Genomic DNA, 18,909 nt, shown 5'->3' with positions numbered 1-18,909 from the left:
TAATTGGCCATAACGCAGATTTGCCATAAAAGATAAAAAAAAATAACAGGTGACAGTTTGGTTTGACAGTCTTTTTCTTTTCTTTTTTTTTGGTTTTCTCACCTGGTGACAGTTTCGTTTCATTTCTCCATTGATTCAGTGCTCCCATTTTAAATCTTAGCCCTCATAATGGTCTATACATTGAGCCTGCGATTTCCACAGGACATGGGAAAACTATCAACGGATATGTGACAAGACAGCAAGAACAAATAACAGTGTAGAACACTTTCACAACACAATATAAAGCCCAGTTACCAATGTGCATCCCAGTATTTAGAAACTGATATCTCTCTTAATGAAGGAAAAAATTTTAGCAAAAAAAGATGTGATACTAAATGAGGAAACAAATCAACAAGCAAAAAAAAAAGTATGAAAAGCATGAACAAAAGACTTTGAAAACAAGTACTTAAGGACAACCAGCAAAATAAAATCTGTTATTTGTACAGTATCGCCATGAATCTGCATACATTTTAAATGTGTTCAAATATTTTATGTTTCACAATAATTTTTAATTTTCTTAACAATTTTCATGTTTCATTATGACCTTTTTAATTAATGTCCTTCTTGTATTTTTTGTGATTTTGCCTTTTATAACAAAATTGACTTACAGCCAATTAGTTACATGGTGAAAATGTTTGCAGCAAAGATGCTTATGATGAAAATATTGGACACATACATTTAGCCACCCTGAGGGTTTGATAAAGGGATGCACCTAGACTTTGACAAAAATATCAAGGATCCAAATATGAGTTTTTTAAATGTTTATTTATTTATTTTGAGAGTATGTGAGTGGAGGAGGGGTTAAGAGAGAGACAGAGAGAGAGAGAGAGAGAGAGAGAGAGAGAGAGAATCCAAGCAAGCTCCACACACAGCCCAGAGCCCGACATGGGGCTCGATCTCATGACCATGAGATCATGACCTAAACCAAAATCAAGAGTTGGACTCGACCGACTAAGCCACCCAGGCACCTCGAACATCCAAATACATTTTAAACAGTATCATTTGTATAAATACCTGTATTTGACAACTTTGACAACTATTTAGTAAATGATAAAATTTGTGTCAATATAAGTTCAAATATATTCACAGTCTCAGTGGTTCATACTTTACATGTAGCACCAGAAACAGGCCTCAGAAAACGAACTAAAATGGCTTCTTTCATGTGCTATTGCCCTCATCAAGCTGACACATTGCAAGCAGACTGATTATCTTAAAATTAAAATTTAATATTTTAGTCTCCTCCTAACACCCTGCAATGGCTCCCATTTTTCTTACAATAAAGGTCCAAATCCTCTCATGTTCTATATAGCACCACATAATTTAGATCCTGCAAATCTCACATACTTCATCTCCTGCCTCTCTTCACCTAGTTCGATGTGTTTCTCACAGGCCGTGTTCTTTCCAGCCACAGCCTTTGTGCTTGCTGCTCCACTGATTCCACATCCCCCACCTCCCAACCCCACATTCGCACATCCACACCACCCTTCTATGCAGTCATCTTCACATCAAAGCTCCATCATGCTCTTGCCTGACCCAGTCCTATTCCCTGTCCCACAAATTAGGTCAGGTTCTCTTATAATCCTGAAGCCTCTAGAATTCTCATTCAGAGTTCTTATGACAATCACATATCTAGGCAATTGTATAACAGGTATAAGACCTATTTTCCCTACAGCTTTATAAGCATCAATGGAGCAGAACCCATTTTGTTCACCATAATATCCCCAGAGTCCACCAAAGTACTCAATAAATATATGTTCAATTAACAAACAAAACTGAGTCAATTCCAATAATGAACTCTCTCACCAAGCTCTAACAGTGTAACTCTTCAGTAAATAAATTAAGGAGAAAAAAAAATGTCACTCTTGTGAATATTAAATGAAATAATTAATATTAAATTGTTCTCTACAAGAAAAACATTCAATAAATACTAGTTTTTCTTTGCTTGCTGAACAGTACTATCCATGCTTAAAATTATTAAGATTTTCTATTGAGCTTGGAACATTTAGAATAATTCCAAAGGTAAAATCTGAAAGTTGAACATTTGCTAGATATGAGAGAAAAAAACACAGATACTTTGTTGTTACTCACAGTCTGAAAATGACTGATTCTGTGGCCCTGAATATACACTTAAACTCATTAGGTCTTATTTTTTTTCATTAATGAAAAAAGAAGATTGATGATGATTACCAATGCTTATACATCACTGATTCTAATGTAGGGGCCTTCCTATAATGTGGCACGACTTCTTCAGAAGCCAACTTTCTTTGCTTCATAGTATCTTTAAGCAGCTGAACTATTATTCATTACTCTGTAATGACATATGGGAATCTGCGTAGATTTTATTTGAGGCAAACGTTCCATAGACTATGAGGAAAAACAAATCTTGAGACTCATTTTTATTCAAACGAATGCCTGATGCTTAAAGTTGTTTAATATAGATTTGTACTACTTTATGTAAATACATTTAAAAATTAATGTAAATTAGGGACACCTGGGGGGCTCGGTTGGTTAAAGCGTCTGACTCTTGACTTCAGCTCACATCATGATCTCACAGCTGGTGGGATTGAGCCCTGTGTCAGGCTCTGTGCTCTCAGCACAGAGCCTGCTTAGGATTCTCTCTCTCTCTCTTCCCCTCCTGGCTCACTCGAGCTGTGCACACACTTTATCTCTCTCTCTCAAAGTAAATAAATAAACTTAAAAACTAAAAAAGTCAATAAATAAATGTAAAGCCACTTTTACTTGATTACCTATAACATGATCTTCAAACATTTTTGGTCAAATAAAAATAGTTGCCTATATAGCCACAATATATGCATATTCACTTATGTGTTGATAATTTATATGTGTTCTATCATTATGTATTTAGTTAAAGCCTGCCTAAAAGATACAGAGTTTCATAAGTATGGGTTCCAACAAGAGAAGGTCCTAAGCCCACACACTTACATTCTATTGAATAAAAAAAACCTATGTTTACATAAACAATTAAACAAGTGAGATAATTTCATACTGTGTGTTAGGATGAGGGGAAAAATGGTTATTGTGAGTCCATCTTAGGTAGGAGTGGAATAGTGGCTAAAGTATCTGAGGCAGAAAAATGGTAAATGCAAAAGCCATGATCTAAGGTTTAGGATGATCTAAAGTTTAGGATAGTTAAAAACAAACAGATTGAGCCATTAAGAACTTTTATAAAAATAACATTACTGCCATAAAAACTGCACAATGTTCAGGAATCTAATCCTGGACTCTACTTTGTTCACCGATTTCTATGCCAATACGGGAACCAGTACTGTTAAAGTTACATTATGTCTGGAACTATCAAGTGGGCATTTCTCACTATTTTTCTTTTTCATAATTTCACTGTGTATTCTAAAAGTGTATTATTTAAAATAAAATTTAAGGTAATTAATTTTAATGCATATCCTTCAAAAAACTGAACTGAATAAAATTCTAATTGGAAATTCATAGTTAACCAAAATCAATTTGGCTAAATATGATATTTTCAAATGAATACTTCTTATTTAAAAAGACAGTACAGATTTTTAAATTTTTAGATCCTCTTTTTATTTCCTTCAATAGATTGTTCTATTTTATTCATATAAAAACGTGAGATAATTTTATTACTAATTTTCGTCACTCTAGTTTTATTACCTGTGATCAAGAGTATGGACTATACAGCACTCTCAACAATAGCCAAATTATGGAAAGAGCCTAAATGTCCATCAACTGATGAATGGATAAAGAAATTGTGGTTTATATACACAATGGAATACTACATGGCAATGAGAAAGAATGAAATATGGCCTTTTGTAGCAACGTGGATGGAACTGGAGAGTGTGATGCTAAGTGAAATAAGCCATACAGAGAAAGACAGATACCATATGGTTTCACTCTTATGTGGATCCTAAGAAACTTAACAGAAACCCATGGGGGAAGGGAAGGAAAAAAAAAAAAGAGGTTAGAGTGGGAGAGAGCCAAAACATAAGAGACTGTTAAAAACTGAGAACAAACTGAGGGTTGATGGGGGGTGGGAGGGAGGGGAGGGTGGGTGATGGGTATTGAGGAGGGCACCTTTTGGGATGAGCACTGGGTGTTGTATGGAAACCAATTTGACAATAAATTTCATATATTAAAAAATAAATAAATAAATAAAAATAATAAAATAAAAAAAAAGACAGTATGGACTATAGACCCAGAATGCTGGATGGAAACTGGCTTTGTCATTTCCTGGCTCTGCAATTTTATGAAAATAAACTCTCTCTACCTCTGTTCCCTCAAACAAAAAATGTTGATAACTAGCATACCCTTCTCATTTGAAGATTAAAAAAGCTAATAAATATAAAAAGCTTACACTAGCCTGGCACAGTAAATGCTTAATAAATGTTAACTGGTGATATCATTATTTTAAAGTCAGGTGGTTGTTTTCCAGTTTGGACAAAAACTGTTTTATTTAATAAATAATGCTAAATAATGAGGTAGATATCAGTGAGAAAAAAGTTGTTTGCCATAATACTATATACATTATAAGCTTTTATGTACATTCTCATGACATGATGTATTTAGAAAGGCATGCAGTGCCTTCATTTGCCCATTCAGCATCTTTATAAATAAGGAGCTATTAACCCTTGCTTAAGGCAGACAGAGCCCCACACCGGGTTATATGGCTTAGTAAGAAAGATAAGTACAGGATATCAGCGCCCACTCTCTCTTGTAGCTAGGAACCTTTGCGGAGGGCACAGGCTGCACAACTCCCCTTGGGAGCGCTGGTGGCAGCTTTTCAGGCATTTTTATTGATTCCTTAAACTTTAATTATTTCTACAGTGAGTCTGTATTATTTACATAACTAGAATAATTTAACAGTTTCATTACAAAATATTTGCCAGATACATTTTTCATCTCTCTTCTAGATTAATTGAATAGAAAATTTTCTCATCAGCTATTTTTAACTTTTTCATAATTGTGCTATACTGCACTTCATTTTAAAATACGTTAAAATATTAAATAATTCTGAAATAAACATCTAAAAATTACTGGGATATAAGCTTAAAGAAATTTAACAGAAACACTGATGAATCACAGAATAAAGGTTAAAATTCAACCATGTGGTTAATTTATGTTTTCTCTGATAATCCTCAATCCATCATGCCTTCAATCTGTGAAATGAAAGAATTTAGATTCTCTGTGTTTATCTAGGTCACTTCCCTATTTGCAGATGGACCAGCTAGATCCTACTGAAATAGCTGTTTGATGTATTGATCTATTGATCAATGGCTAAACAGTTATAGAAAACACTAACAAAATACATTACATTTAATTTAAAATGGGAAAATTCCTTTATTCCCATTTTAGAACAAAACACAAAATAATCATGTTAAGTATAAGGTTAATTCAAGATTTAATTTCATTGTTTGTATGACATAGCATTTTAGAAAATTAAATTGAGATTGATACTCATAATTTAAAGCTATACTAACATTTATTAGAAATATCTCTCATATATCAAACAAAAGAAAAAATTCAAATCCTTAAATAATATGCTTATAACTAATCTTTCAGTACAAAACATAAACACTAATAAACACTAAATATATCAATAATAACCTACAGAGTTTACAGTGGTATAAATGGATACATATTTATTTTTTTTAGTAATATAAACTAATGTAAGATGTGATGAGTGGCAGAAGCAAGCACTGAATGTGACAGTAATTAAATTCCTTACTCCTTTTAAAAGAGAGAATGTATTATATCATCACAAAATTGTATCCTGAACTCTAAAGAGCAACAGAATTGAAAATAAAACAGTAATTTTTCAAAAATTAAAAGGTGAAATAAGCCAAAATATTTTTCGTTTTAAACTGAACTTAAAAAAAACAAAAAAACAAAAAAAACTAAGGTCTTCCTCCTTAGTAGAGTGGCAAATATCCACACCTGTCACATGGGAGACCGGGGTTGAGCACCTGAGTGGCTCAGTCGATTAAGTGTCCAACTCTAGATTTCCCACTCAGGTCATGATCTCATGGCCGTGATATCCAGCCACATGTGGAGCTCCCCACTGGGCATGGAGCCTGCTTGGGATTCTCTCAGTCCCTCACTCTTTACCTCTCCCTTACTTACATATATGCGCACCTGCTCTCTCTTGCTCTCTCTCTCTCTCTCAAAAATAAAGTGTTAAAAAAAAAGACTACTAAGAGCAGAGGCACCCAGGTGGCTCAGTCAGTTGAGCATCCTACTCTTGATTTCAGCTCAGGTCAAGATCTCATGGGGAGATCGAGCCCCAGTGATGGGCATTGCGCAGAAAGCACAGATCCTGCTTCGGATTCTCTCTCTCCACCTCTGTCTGCCCCACTCCTGTTCATATTCTCTCTCTCTCTCTCTCTCTCTCTCTCTCTCTCTCTCTCTCTGTCAAAAATAAACTTTAAATAAATAAATAAATAAATAAATAAACAAACAAACAAACCTACTAAGACTGTCTAAAGGATACAACTGCTGGTATATTACTTTCAATTAAGTTAACACCACATTGCACTCAATTGCTTTAAGCCACAGTGTGGGCCTGCATTTTAAATTTCACTCTGATCTTTAAAATCAGTATAGTTTCCATTAACACTATTACAAGAACTACTGACCTTTTCTTTAAACACTATTTCTTTCAAATGTTATTAAGCTTTAAGGGTCTTCTAACAAGTGACAAGACTGCCATCTAGTGCTTTATGACTATTCCTTTTACATTTTTAAGAAAGTTAGAATCCTACATAACCTAAAGATGAGCTATCCAATACTTGGTGACCACTATTCACATGTGGCTATTGAGTAATTGAAATGTGACTGATTTGGGGCACCTGGGTGGCGCAGTCGGTTAAGCGTCCGACTTCAGCCAGGTCACGATCTCGCGGTCCGTGAGTTCGAGCCCCGCGTCGGGCTCTGGGCTGATGGCTCGGAGCCTGGAGCCTGTTTCCGATTCTGTGTCTCCCTCTCTCTCTGCCCCTCCCCCGTTCATGCTCTGTCTCTCTCTGTCCCAAAAATAAATAAACGTTGAAAAAAAATTTTTTTTTAAAAAGAAATGTGACTGATTTGAATTGAGACTGCTGTAATTATAGAATTCAAATTGTATTTCAGACGTAGTTTGAAAAAAACACTAAAGACAAAAACCTCATTGATGATTTTTATACTGGTACATGTTAAACTGACATCTCAGATATGTTGAGTTAAATAAAGTAGACTATTAAAATTCATTTTACCTGGGGGTGCCTCAGTGACTCTGTTGGTTAAGCATCCTACTCTTGATTTCGGCTCAGGTCATAGTCTCGTGGTTGGTGAGAGTGAGCCCCGAGTGGGGCTCTGAACTGACAGCACAGAGCCTGCTTGGGATTCTCTCTCCCCTCTCTCTCTCTGCTCGTCCAACACATGCATACTCTCTCTCAAAATGAATAAACTTAAAAAAATTAATTTCACCTGTTTCCTTTTTTTTAATGTAGCTACTAGAAAATTTAAGGGGCTCCTGGGTGGCTCAGTCAATTAAGAGACTGACTTCAGCTCAGGTCATGATCTTCCAGTTAGTGAGTTTGAGCTCCACATCGGCCCCTTTTTAGTCAGCACAGAGCCCTCTTTGGATCTTCTGTCTCCCTCTCTCCCTGCCCCTCCCCTGCCTTGCACACACACACTCTCTCAAAATAAATAAGCATTAATTTTTTTTAAATTACATATATGGCTCATATTGTATTTATACTGGATAGCATTGATCTAGAAGAAAAATTATCTTAGTCATAAAAACCAATTTGAGCATCAGTAAGGTTAATAATTGAAAATGGATTTAAACATATTAAATATGTATGAGTCCATAAGTTTATCATGAAAAGAAACCTCGTCGTGTTTGAGAGATACTGAATAATTCTTTACTTTGAAAACTGGTAAGTAAAAACAACTAATATTACATTTATCATGCATTTCCTATATGAACTGTATCAATATGTAACCAAATAACTGATGAGAGGAAATTTATTTTTAGAGAAGTTTTCTAATCAAGAAATAAAGAAAGTATTGAAATATCACTTTTGCAACACCTAATCAATTACAGTCTAAACACTGATAATCAGTGTCTGCTAAGAACTATGTGGAAAATAATGTTAGTAAGAAACAATAACAATTAGGGGCACCTGGGTGGCTCAATCAGTTGAGTGGCTGACTTCAGCTCAGGTCATGATCTCAGAGTTCACGAGTTCGGGCCCCGTGTCAGGCTCTGTGCTGACAGCTCGGAGCCTGGAGCCTGCTTCGGATTCTGTGTCTCCCTCTCTCTTTGCCACCCCTCCCGGCTCTCTTTCTCTCTCTCTCAAATAAATAAATGAACATTAAGAACTTTTTAAAGAAACAATAACAATTAAAAAGTATATAAAAAGGAAATTACTAAATGACCAGACCCCAAAAATTACACAATACGAAAATGGAAGATAAAAACTAAAACCTTACAGTCAAACATTTCATTAGAAAAAAAAAGTACAATGATGGTCTGTATTCATTTATACTGAAAATAATCCTAAATAGAATATGAACAACTAATATTTAGCAGTGTTCCAAAAAACAATATTCCATGCCTATGTTTGGTTTATCCCAGAATTAAAAGATATTTAACATTAGGAAATTTACTAATACAACTTTACACATAATAAGGTAAAGGAAAAAGTCATTCATAATAAAATCTTATAGAACACTAACGTGGATAACTTTTTTAACTTGCTAAAGGAAATGTTCCATAAATTATGTCAAACTCTCTACTTGATGGTCCTGTCTACTACCATCACTTTGACTCAGCACTTAGAGATCACAAGTGTCCCAGTAAGGGGTTAAAAAAAACTTTAAAGGGGCGCCTGGGTGGTGCAGTCGGTTGAGCGTCCGACTTCAGCCAGGTCACGATCTCGCGGTCCGTGAGTTCGAGCCCCGCGTCGGGCTCTGGGCTGATGGCTCAGAGCCTGGAGCCTGTTTCCGATTCTGTGTCTCCCTCTCTCTCTGCCCCTCCCCCGTTCATGCTCTGTCTCTCTCTATCCCAAAAATAAATAAAAAACGTTGAAAAAAAAATTAAAAAAAAAAACTTTAAAGATATAAGTATTGTCAGCGGAGCTTTCTTTTGCTTACATTTTCATTGTAAATGTTTTTCCACCCCTTCACATTCAATTTTTATGTGTCTTTAGGTCTGAATTAAGTCTCTTGTAAGCAACATAAAGATGGGCCTTTCTTTTTTATCCATTTAGTCACCCTATGTCTTGACTGGAGCATTTAGTCCATTTCCATTTAAAGTAATTATTAATAAGTATGTACTTATTGCCAATTTGTTACTTGTTTTATGATTGTTTTTGTCTTCTTCTCTGTTCACCTCTTGTCTTACTCTCTTCCCTATGGTTTAAAGTTTTCTTTAGTGTTATGCTTGGATTCCTTTCCCTTTACTTTCTGTGTATCTCTTATAGGTTTTGACTTGTGGTTACCATTAAGGTCACATGTAACATCTTATGCATACAGCAGTCTATATTAAGTTGATGGTTGCTTAAGTTTGAACCTATTCTAAAAACACTAAATTTTTACTACCCTCCCCACGTTTTATGTTTATGGTATCATACTTTACATCTTTTTCTTTCGTGAATCCCTTGACTGGTTTTTGTAAATATAATTGATTTTTCAGTTCCTGTGCTTTCATATCCATATTGGTTTCATAAGTGATTGATCTACTACATTTATTATAGGTTTATATTTACCTGTAAAATTTTCTTTCATAATCTTACTCTAGATTATGACCTTTTCCTTCCACTTGAAGAATATCCTTTAATATTTCTTGTAAGGATGGTTTAGAGGGGATGAACTCCTTTAGCTTTTCTTAGAGAAACTCTTATTTGCTTTTGTTTGTTTTGTTTTTTGTTTTTGTTTAGAAAAATTTCTTTCTACTCTGAATGACAGCTTTGATAGATAGAGCATTCTTGGTTGCAGCTTTTCTCCTTTCAACATTTAGACTATACCATGCTACTCCCTCTGGGCTGCAAAGTTTCTGCTGAAAAACCAGCTGATAGCCGTATGGGGTTTCCCCTGTACGTACGTAGCTGTTCTTTCTTGCTGTTTTTAAATCTTTTTGTCACTTAATCATTATGCATTTTACTTTGGACCTCTGTGGGTTAATTTTGGGGGTAAGACTATCTATGTTGAACAAAACAGACTTTAAACAAATACTAACAAGAGAGAAAGAAGGACACTACATACTCATAGAGAGAACAATCCAAAAAGAGGATATACCAATTGTAAATATCTACACACCCAACATGGGAGCACTTAAATACATAAAGCAAATATTCACAGAAATAAAGGAAGAAATTAATAGTAACATAATAATAGTGGGGGGATTTTAACACCCTACTCACACCAATGGATGGGTCATCAAGACAGAAAATCAGTAACAGTGGCTTTGAATGATTGATTGAACCATAAAGACCTAATAGATATATTCAGAACACTCCATCCAAAAACAAAAACAAAAACAAAAAGAGTACACATTGTTTTCAAGTGTACATGGAATATTATCCAGAATAGATCACATATTAGACCACAAAACAAGTGTCAATAAATCAAAAAATATTGAAATCACATCATGCATCTTTCCAAACACAAGGGTATGAGACTAGAAATTAATCACAAGAAAAAATCTGGATAGAAAAGAAATACATGGAGGCTAAACAACATTCAACTAAACAATGAATGGATCAACCAAGAAGTCAAATAGGAAATAAAAAATACAAAGAGACAAATAAAAATGAAAATACAATGATCCAAAACCTTGGGATACAGCAAAAGCTGTTCTAAGAGGGAAGTTTATAGTAATACAGGCTAACTTCAAGAAAAAAAAAATCTCAAATAAGCAACCTAACTTTGCTAGAAAAAGAACAAACAAAACTAAACCAGAAGGAAGGAAATGAAATGATTAGAGCAGAAATAAATTTAAAAAGGCTAAACAACAGAAAATATCAATGAAAAACCAGGAGCTGGTTCTTTGAAAAGGTAAACAAAATTAATAAACCTTTAGTAGACTCATCAAGGCACATAAATAAAATCAGAAAAGAGAAAGAGGAGAAATAACAACCAATACCACAGAAATACAAAGGATTATAACAGAATATTATGAAAAATTATAGCCAATAAATTGGACAACCTGGAAGAAATACATTCCTAGAAACATAACCTTCCAAAACTGAATCAAGAAGAAATAGAAAATTTGAATAGAGCGATTACTAGCAAAGAAATTGAGTCAGTAATCAAAAAACTCTGAAGAAATCTTGATAGAGGGAATAAAACTGTCTTTATTTGCATATAATATAATTAACTGCATTAAAAACCAAACAAATCTGTAAACAATAAGAACTAATAACGAGTTCATTAAAGTTTATGAATATTAGATTAGTGTATTAAAATGAATTTAATGTTTATATATCAACTATAAGTAGACAATGTAATTTTACTTATTATTTATTTATTTATTTTGAGAAAGGGAGAGAGAGAGAGAGAATGGGAGGGGAAGAGAGGGAATCCAAGCAGGCTCTGTACTGTCAGCGCAGAGCCCAATGCTGGGCTCAAACTCACAAAAAGCAAGATCATGACCCGAGCCGAAATCAAGAGTTGGACACTTAACTGTCTGAGCCACCCAGATGTCCTGAAAATGTAATTTTAAAAGATACTATTTAAATGGCAACAAAATTATTAGGAAACTTAGTATTTTACACATCTAACAAAACATGTTCAAGACAAGGACACAGGAAATTGAGCTCAACATTATCAGTCATAAGAGAAATACAAATTAAATATACAAGATACTACTACATATACTCTACAATAGCTATAATCAAAACAACAGTATTAAGTGTTGAGGATATGGAATCACTGAAGCATTTATAAATTTCGGGAAGTTAAAATTGTATAGCCATACTGTAAAATCATTTGGCAGTTACTTAAAAAGTCAAACATAAGTTTATCACATGACCCAGCAATTTCACTTATAGGAATCTACCCAAGGATAATAAAATTACATATCTACACAAAGACTGTGTGAATTATATCAACATTTTTCATAACAGTCAAAGGCTAGACACAATCCCAATGCCCATCTACTGATAAACAACAAAAAAAATGGTATATCTACATGTTGTAGCATTTATTCCTTTTACAAACTAAAACTGCTATATTAACAAAGTAAAATACAAGGGGCGACTGAGTGGCTCAGTCGGTGAAGCATCCAGCTTCAGCTCAGGTCATGATCTCGCAGTTTGTGGGTTCGAGCCCCACATCAGGCTCTGTGCTGACAGCTCAGAGCCTGGAGCCTGCTTCGGATTCTATGTCTCCCTCTCTCTCTCTGCCCCTCCCCTGCTCATGCTCTGTCTCTCTTTCTCTCAAAAAGTAAATAATAAAATATTTAAAAAAATATATTTTTAAGTAAAATACAAATACCTTGTGATCATCTCAATTGATGCAGAAAAAATATATGACATAAACAAAACACCCATTCCTAACAATAGTCCTCAGCAGAGCAGGACTAGAAGAGAACTTCCTCTAGCTGATAAAGGCATCTAGGAAAAACCTCCATCATACTTAATAGTGAAAGACTGAATCTTTTCTCTCTGAAATCAACAACACAACTAGAATATTCCCATGTTCATCACATCTTGTCACATGGCACCAGACATAATAGTCAATGCAATAATGCAAAAAATAAAAAAAAAAAAATTAAAAAATAATTAATTAATTAAAGGTAGCCAGAAAGAAAAAGAAATCAAATTCTATTAATTACAAAGCACATTACAGTCTGCATCAAAATATAATGGAATCTACCAAAAAGGCTCTAGAACTAACAGGGAAGTTTAGCAAAGCTGAAGGATAAAAATCACCACAAAAATCAATTGTAGTTGTATACATCAGACACAATTAAAAATCACATTTTAAAAAAACAATATTTACAGCAGCATTATAAATTATACAGCAGCAAGTATAAAATATGTAGGGATAAATCTGACAAAAACCATGACAGATCTGCACAGTGAAAAATAACAAATATTGCTGAGAATAAATTAAAAAATAACTAAGTTTAAAAAAGAGATATACTAGGTTCATGGGTCAGAAGACTCACTATAGTTAAGAATGGATTCTCCCCAAACTGATCTATAAGCCAAACACAATCTCAATCCAAATTCTAGTATGTGTTTTGGCAAAATTTACCAAGCAGATTCTAAAATTCACATGTAACCACAAAAGAAATGGAGTCAAGTCTGAAATAGGTTTGAAATAGAAGGATGAAGTCGGAAAATAAATGATACATAATTTCAAGACTTATTATGAAACTACAGTAGTTGTAACAGTACTATTTTGGCACAAAAGCAGGCAAATTAATTAACAGAACACAATAGAGATTCCAGAAATAGTCTTTAAAGTCTTATCCACATATATGGGCAACTGATTTTAAACAAAGTTTAAACAAAAACAAAATTGCAAAAGCAATTAATTGGTTAAAATAAAGTCTTTAAAGAAACAGTGCTAGAACATTTAGATATCCACATGAAGAAAAAAAAATCCATCTCTTGATATATATACAAATATTAACTCAAAATAGACTGTATCTTAAGTAGAAAACATAAAAATACAAAACTTCTAGAAGAAAAAGGAGAAAATCTTTGTGATCTTAGGTCAAGCTAAGATTTCTCAAAAGAACAAACTGATAAATTGAAGTTTATCATTATTAAAAATCATCTTCAAAAAAAAATAAACTTCTCTTCAAAAAAAACACTTCTAATAGAGTGAAAAAACAAGGCACAAACTAAAAAAAATAATTTGTAAATCATATATCAAATAAAATATTTGCATCTGGAATACATAAAGTACTCTGAAAACTCGATATAACAATCCAATTTTTAAAAGAGGACAACAGATTTAAACACACTTCACCAAATAAAATATACATATGGCAAATAATCATATGAAAAAATGCTTAATATCATCACTCATTAAAGAAATGTAAATAAAATGAGAATTAGATACTCTTGCACACCTGTTGGAACAACTAAAACTAAAAAGACTAACTATATGAAATATTGAAAGATTTGAAGAACTGAAATGAAATTCTTACACTGCTGGTGGAAATGCAAAAAGGTACAATCATCTGAAAAACTCTTTGCTTTCTACTTAAAAAGTTAAACATACATCCACCACGTAATCACTACCCAGTGATAGTATCATTTAGTAAAAAATCAGCACAGCTTTTTAGTGATGACCAAAAACGCCCCCTAAAAAAATCTATCACAAAATTCTATTTGTTCAAAATTTAATCAAATTGAAAACATTACATTAAATCCAGCTCAATTTACTCAAGTCCTATGTTTGTTTCCATTTTCAGAATAAGATCTATTGCTATGTTACTCTTCAAATGTAGAAAAAAAAATGCACCAAACACAAAGGCAAAAAGACTGCCTTTCCTAGCAATATATAAGGAGTTGTACTATATTTAAGAAACAGAAATGGTAACATATTAATGACAACATCGGAACGCAAGGTGAATTTTATTATCTGCAAAATCACCTAAAACTAATTTTATAAATTATTTAAAAATGAAAAAAAATACAGATACTTACAATAACATGTGCCTCTAAGTGGATTACCAACATAGCGATTTTCAGAATCACACCTGTAGGAACAATAAACTCATTTACTACTGATCCACAAATTCAAAAGCTCTGTATCTTTCTTCCAGCAAGAAAGTAATTAAACTCCACATTAAAACATCTTTAAAAACTATTCCATTAATCGAAGTCTTAACAACAAATCTTCACAGTAAATAATGCAGAAAGCCAATATTTGAGCATGAGTCAAGAGAAGAAACAGTGAAGACAAATAAATACCCATGCAAGATGAGAAAAGGGAATGTCACACAAGGCAGATGGGTTAAGACTAGAGTTTGGGGATATGTAATCTTCCTTAATAATGAGAAGAAACTGAAAGTATTGATAAAGATATGGTGACAATTTTAGGTAAAGGAAGAAAATTGTGGAAATTCATAAATCTACACCATTTTCTTACTTTTGGTATTCTTGGAAATTAATATATTTTCCCCCAATTTCTACATAATGAATCTGTATTTTAAAACAGATCTCCTCAATTGTGTATCAAAGAAAAGGTTTTTTTTCTAAATCATCCAACCCTAAATTAAGAAGCTCAAACTCTGAACTTACGTAAACATATTATAAAAAATGGAAGAACATAAGAGCATTCTGAATCATGAATTCTAATTTAAATTCTTCACAATTATGGTTAATTACAGCAGTGGGGGAAGATCATAAGTATTTTCAAAATTTCTGAAGTTCACATTTTTATATCCCTGTTTCTAGAATTCAGTAAAAATGACAGTTAGTGCCTAACAGAGATACACCTTGATTTTATATAATGTTTCTTCTTGAAACAGCCTCCAAAATAAATTATTATAAAATGGTATATACACCAGGCTAACTGAAATCAGTGACTTAATATTTAAAGTATATATAAAAGTTTAAAAGATGAGAAAGATATTTTCAAAATATCTTTAGTTCTTTTTTTAAATGTTTATTTATTTTTGAGAGGGAGAGTGCACACACACAAGTGCAGTAAAGGGCAGAGAGAGGGAGAAAGAATCCCAAGCCGCATCCACACTGTCAGCACAAAGCCAGATGCGGGGGCTCGATCTCAGGAACCAGATCATGACCTGAGTCAAAATCAAGAGTAGGATTTTTAATTGACTGAGCCACCCAGGCACCCCCAAAAAATGTCTTTAGTTTTAATAGTTAATCAGAGCAGAGGAATAATTTTAATACATACTTTTTAATTAATGAAAGGCCAACAATTGAGAATAATAAGCTAAATAATCAAGTTACATTCTGAATGCATTTTTCACCCATGTGTCACTAGTTTTTTTATTTATACATAGAACTGAGTAAAAGAGTAAATCTTTATTTACACTGACTACAAAATTAAAGTAGAAATATAATAGTCCTATATACCACTCACTTTATTCTCTGTGAAACCAAGAAAGTTTGGGGGTTAGGTTTCCTTTGACTTCCCCAAAAGCAATTTCAAAATGTGTGATATATAGTAGTTTTCCAGCAAGAAAATGATCACACTCGTTGTTGCTGGGTTAAGCACTTCAGGTTCTCTACTATTTCTATACTCTTGTTCCCTCCTTTAGGCTCACCTCCATAAATTCCACCACTTTGTACCCAGTGTATACATATACTAAAGGATTGATTTACAATACTGTTATAATTCTTTTGTCTGTCACAAAAAAATAAATTTGACTTGCTGCAAATGTTCTCAATACTACGTTCAGAACAGGAATATATTCAATATAATAGTGTCTGCATTGCTAGGCATGATATTCCCTCTGCATCTCATTTGTTTAAATAGATGGCTTTCAAAGTACCACAGCAACCTAAAATAACTAACTTTAACAAATGTAAGGATTTCAGGTACTTTTTAATTGATCTATATGTTGACTTTAAGAGCTCCAGATACAAACCTATCTTCCCATATGGAAGTTTATGGTTTTTATTTTTTCAATAATACTGTTATTCAAATTATTTAACCTTCAACATAATATAATTTTTATAAAGGAATGGTTAAAATTTTATTTTCTCCAAACCATAAATTTTCTCAAGAGAATGAAATTACATGCTCTTCTTTAGGAAGTGATTTTTGCTAGCTTTCATTTTCTCAAATGAAGAGTTTTAACATAAATAAGGAATTAGCACCACCTCATTAAAAATTAAGCCTAGAGGCTTTATAGAGTTCTTGAAGGTATCTAATATAAGAATTATATTCTCTTTTAAGTTTTCAAACTCAAAAAAGCAAAATAGAATCACATATTGTCTTACATTCTTTATATTAATAAGTACTGAATTTTGATCGTATTAAAAGTATTTTTGAAATGTGTAATTATGAGTTGAATTTAAACAACAATTTTTGAAAGTTTGATTTCAGCTGTCATTTAAAAAAACTACAAATGGCTACAAATAACTAAGGAAATCAATAGTTCCAAAGGAAACATAATGGAACTTTTGGCATAAAACTCAGTCTGCAAAACACAAAAGCAGGCACAAATATATGCAAACGCATTCTTTAATTTTCATAGGGACATCTCAACATCATCAGAATGGCAGTTAATTTGAAAGATAATGTTCAATTTTATCTAATAAAAATTCCAATAAGCTTTAAAGGAGCCAGAAAAATTGATCTTAATGTTCACATGCATAAGTAAATATATAATAGCCCAAGTAATCATTGATAGATGAATGGATAAAAATATGGTATATACAATAGAATGTTATTCAGCCATAAAGAATGAAATCTTGCCATTGTCAACAACATGGATACCTACAGAGTATAATATTAAGTGAGATAAATCAGTCAGAAAAAGACAAATACCATATAATTCACCCATAAGTGGAATTTAAAAAAAAAACAAACAAGCAAAGGAAAATAAGAGAGAGAGAGAGAGAGAGAGAGAGAGAGAAACCAAGAAATAGACTCTTCAACTATAGAGAACAAACTGATGGTTACCAGAGGGTAAGTGAGTGGGGGGATGGGTGAAATAAGTCATGGGAAGTAAAGAGCAAATTTATCATAATGAGCACTGAGTAATATATAGAATGGTTGAATTGCTGCATCATGTACCTGAAACTAATATAACACTGTATGTTAACTATCCTGGAATTAAATTTTAAAACAATAAAAAAAGAAAAAAAGAAAATAAATGAAGAGCTTTTAGGGAAACTAGACTTCAAAGATACTAAAATATATTCAAGGTCTGTACAATTCAAATAGCGTAGTATCACTGCATCAGTAGAAAGACCAAAGGTACAAAATAGAAATTCAGAAATAGGCTCAACTATTATATACTAAAAATCTAGTATATGATAAAAGTGGTATTTTAAATTATTGGGGTAAGCTCTTTTTAATAAATGGTATTCAGATAACTGGATAGCCATTTGGAAAAATACAAAATCAGATTCAATCCTCACACCCTACCCATAAAAAAAAAACAACTCTAAATGGATCAGACATCTGAGCATATAAAATAAACTTTAAACATATTAGAAGACAAGACTGCATGGTAACATACGTATGCTGAAAGGTGTGGTAAAAATAAATGCCATTAGTAAACTCAAAAGATGTAATAAATTGGGAGAAAATACTGACAACATATGTGACATAAAAGGGCTAAAATCCCTAATTTATAAAAAAAAAAAAAAACAACTCTTTAAAAAAGGGAAGAACTAACAATCCCATAGAAAAACTGGCAACATACATAAATAGGCAACTCACAAAAAGTGCTATAAAAATGGTTCTTAACTATATGAAAAGATGTTCAACTTCACTTATAATCAGGGAAATATGAGCTAAAGCTAGAACAAGATGCCATTTCTCCTCGATCAGATTGTCAAAATTTCAAAAGCATAACCATATGCTCTGCTTAGGAGACTGGGCCAACAGTGCTCCCTTACACTTATGACCTGCTGGGAATACAAAATGAATAAATCCCTATGGAAGAGAAGTTAGCAATACCTAACAAATCTACATGAGTATTTATTCTTCAACCCAGAAATCCCACTTATAGGAACTTTGGAAGTAAACATCCAGAAATATGAAAATATATGGGCGAAAGTTTATTCACTACATCATTTATAATCACAAAATATTGGAAATTATCTAAACATCCTTGTGCACAAGATTTGTTAAAGAAACCACAGTACATAAACCCAATGGAACACTATACATCTGTAAACAAAACCAAACAAAAAAATGATGAAGACTTTAATGATATAATACAGATACATA

At 32.9% G+C, this 18,909-nt stretch overlaps 1 protein-coding gene across 4 annotated transcripts in view; it reads right to left on the bottom strand.

The window, feature by feature from the left end:
* The window catches only part of ATRNL1 (attractin like 1), a 774,854-nt gene that overhangs the window by 497,403 nt on the left and 258,542 nt on the right, over positions 1-18,909 (bottom strand). For 3 of the 4 annotated variants that reach the window (XM_023240973.2, XM_023240974.2, XM_045040724.1), the window contains exon 21: positions 14,679-14,731. In XM_023240973.2, the coding sequence (XP_023096741.2) occupies positions 14,679-14,731 (53 nt within the window). Of the gene's footprint in view, positions 1-11,697; positions 11,717-14,678; positions 14,732-18,909 lie in introns of those variants that run through there. The other variant, XM_045040725.1, reaches the window with a different exon arrangement.

Source organism: Felis catus, chromosome D2 (genome assembly GCF_018350175.1).
Source record: "Felis catus isolate Fca126 chromosome D2, F.catus_Fca126_mat1.0, whole genome shotgun sequence".
NCBI classification, from domain to species: Eukaryota; Metazoa; Chordata; class Mammalia; order Carnivora; family Felidae; genus Felis; species Felis catus.
This window is presented reverse-complemented; position numbering and strand designations above follow the sequence as displayed.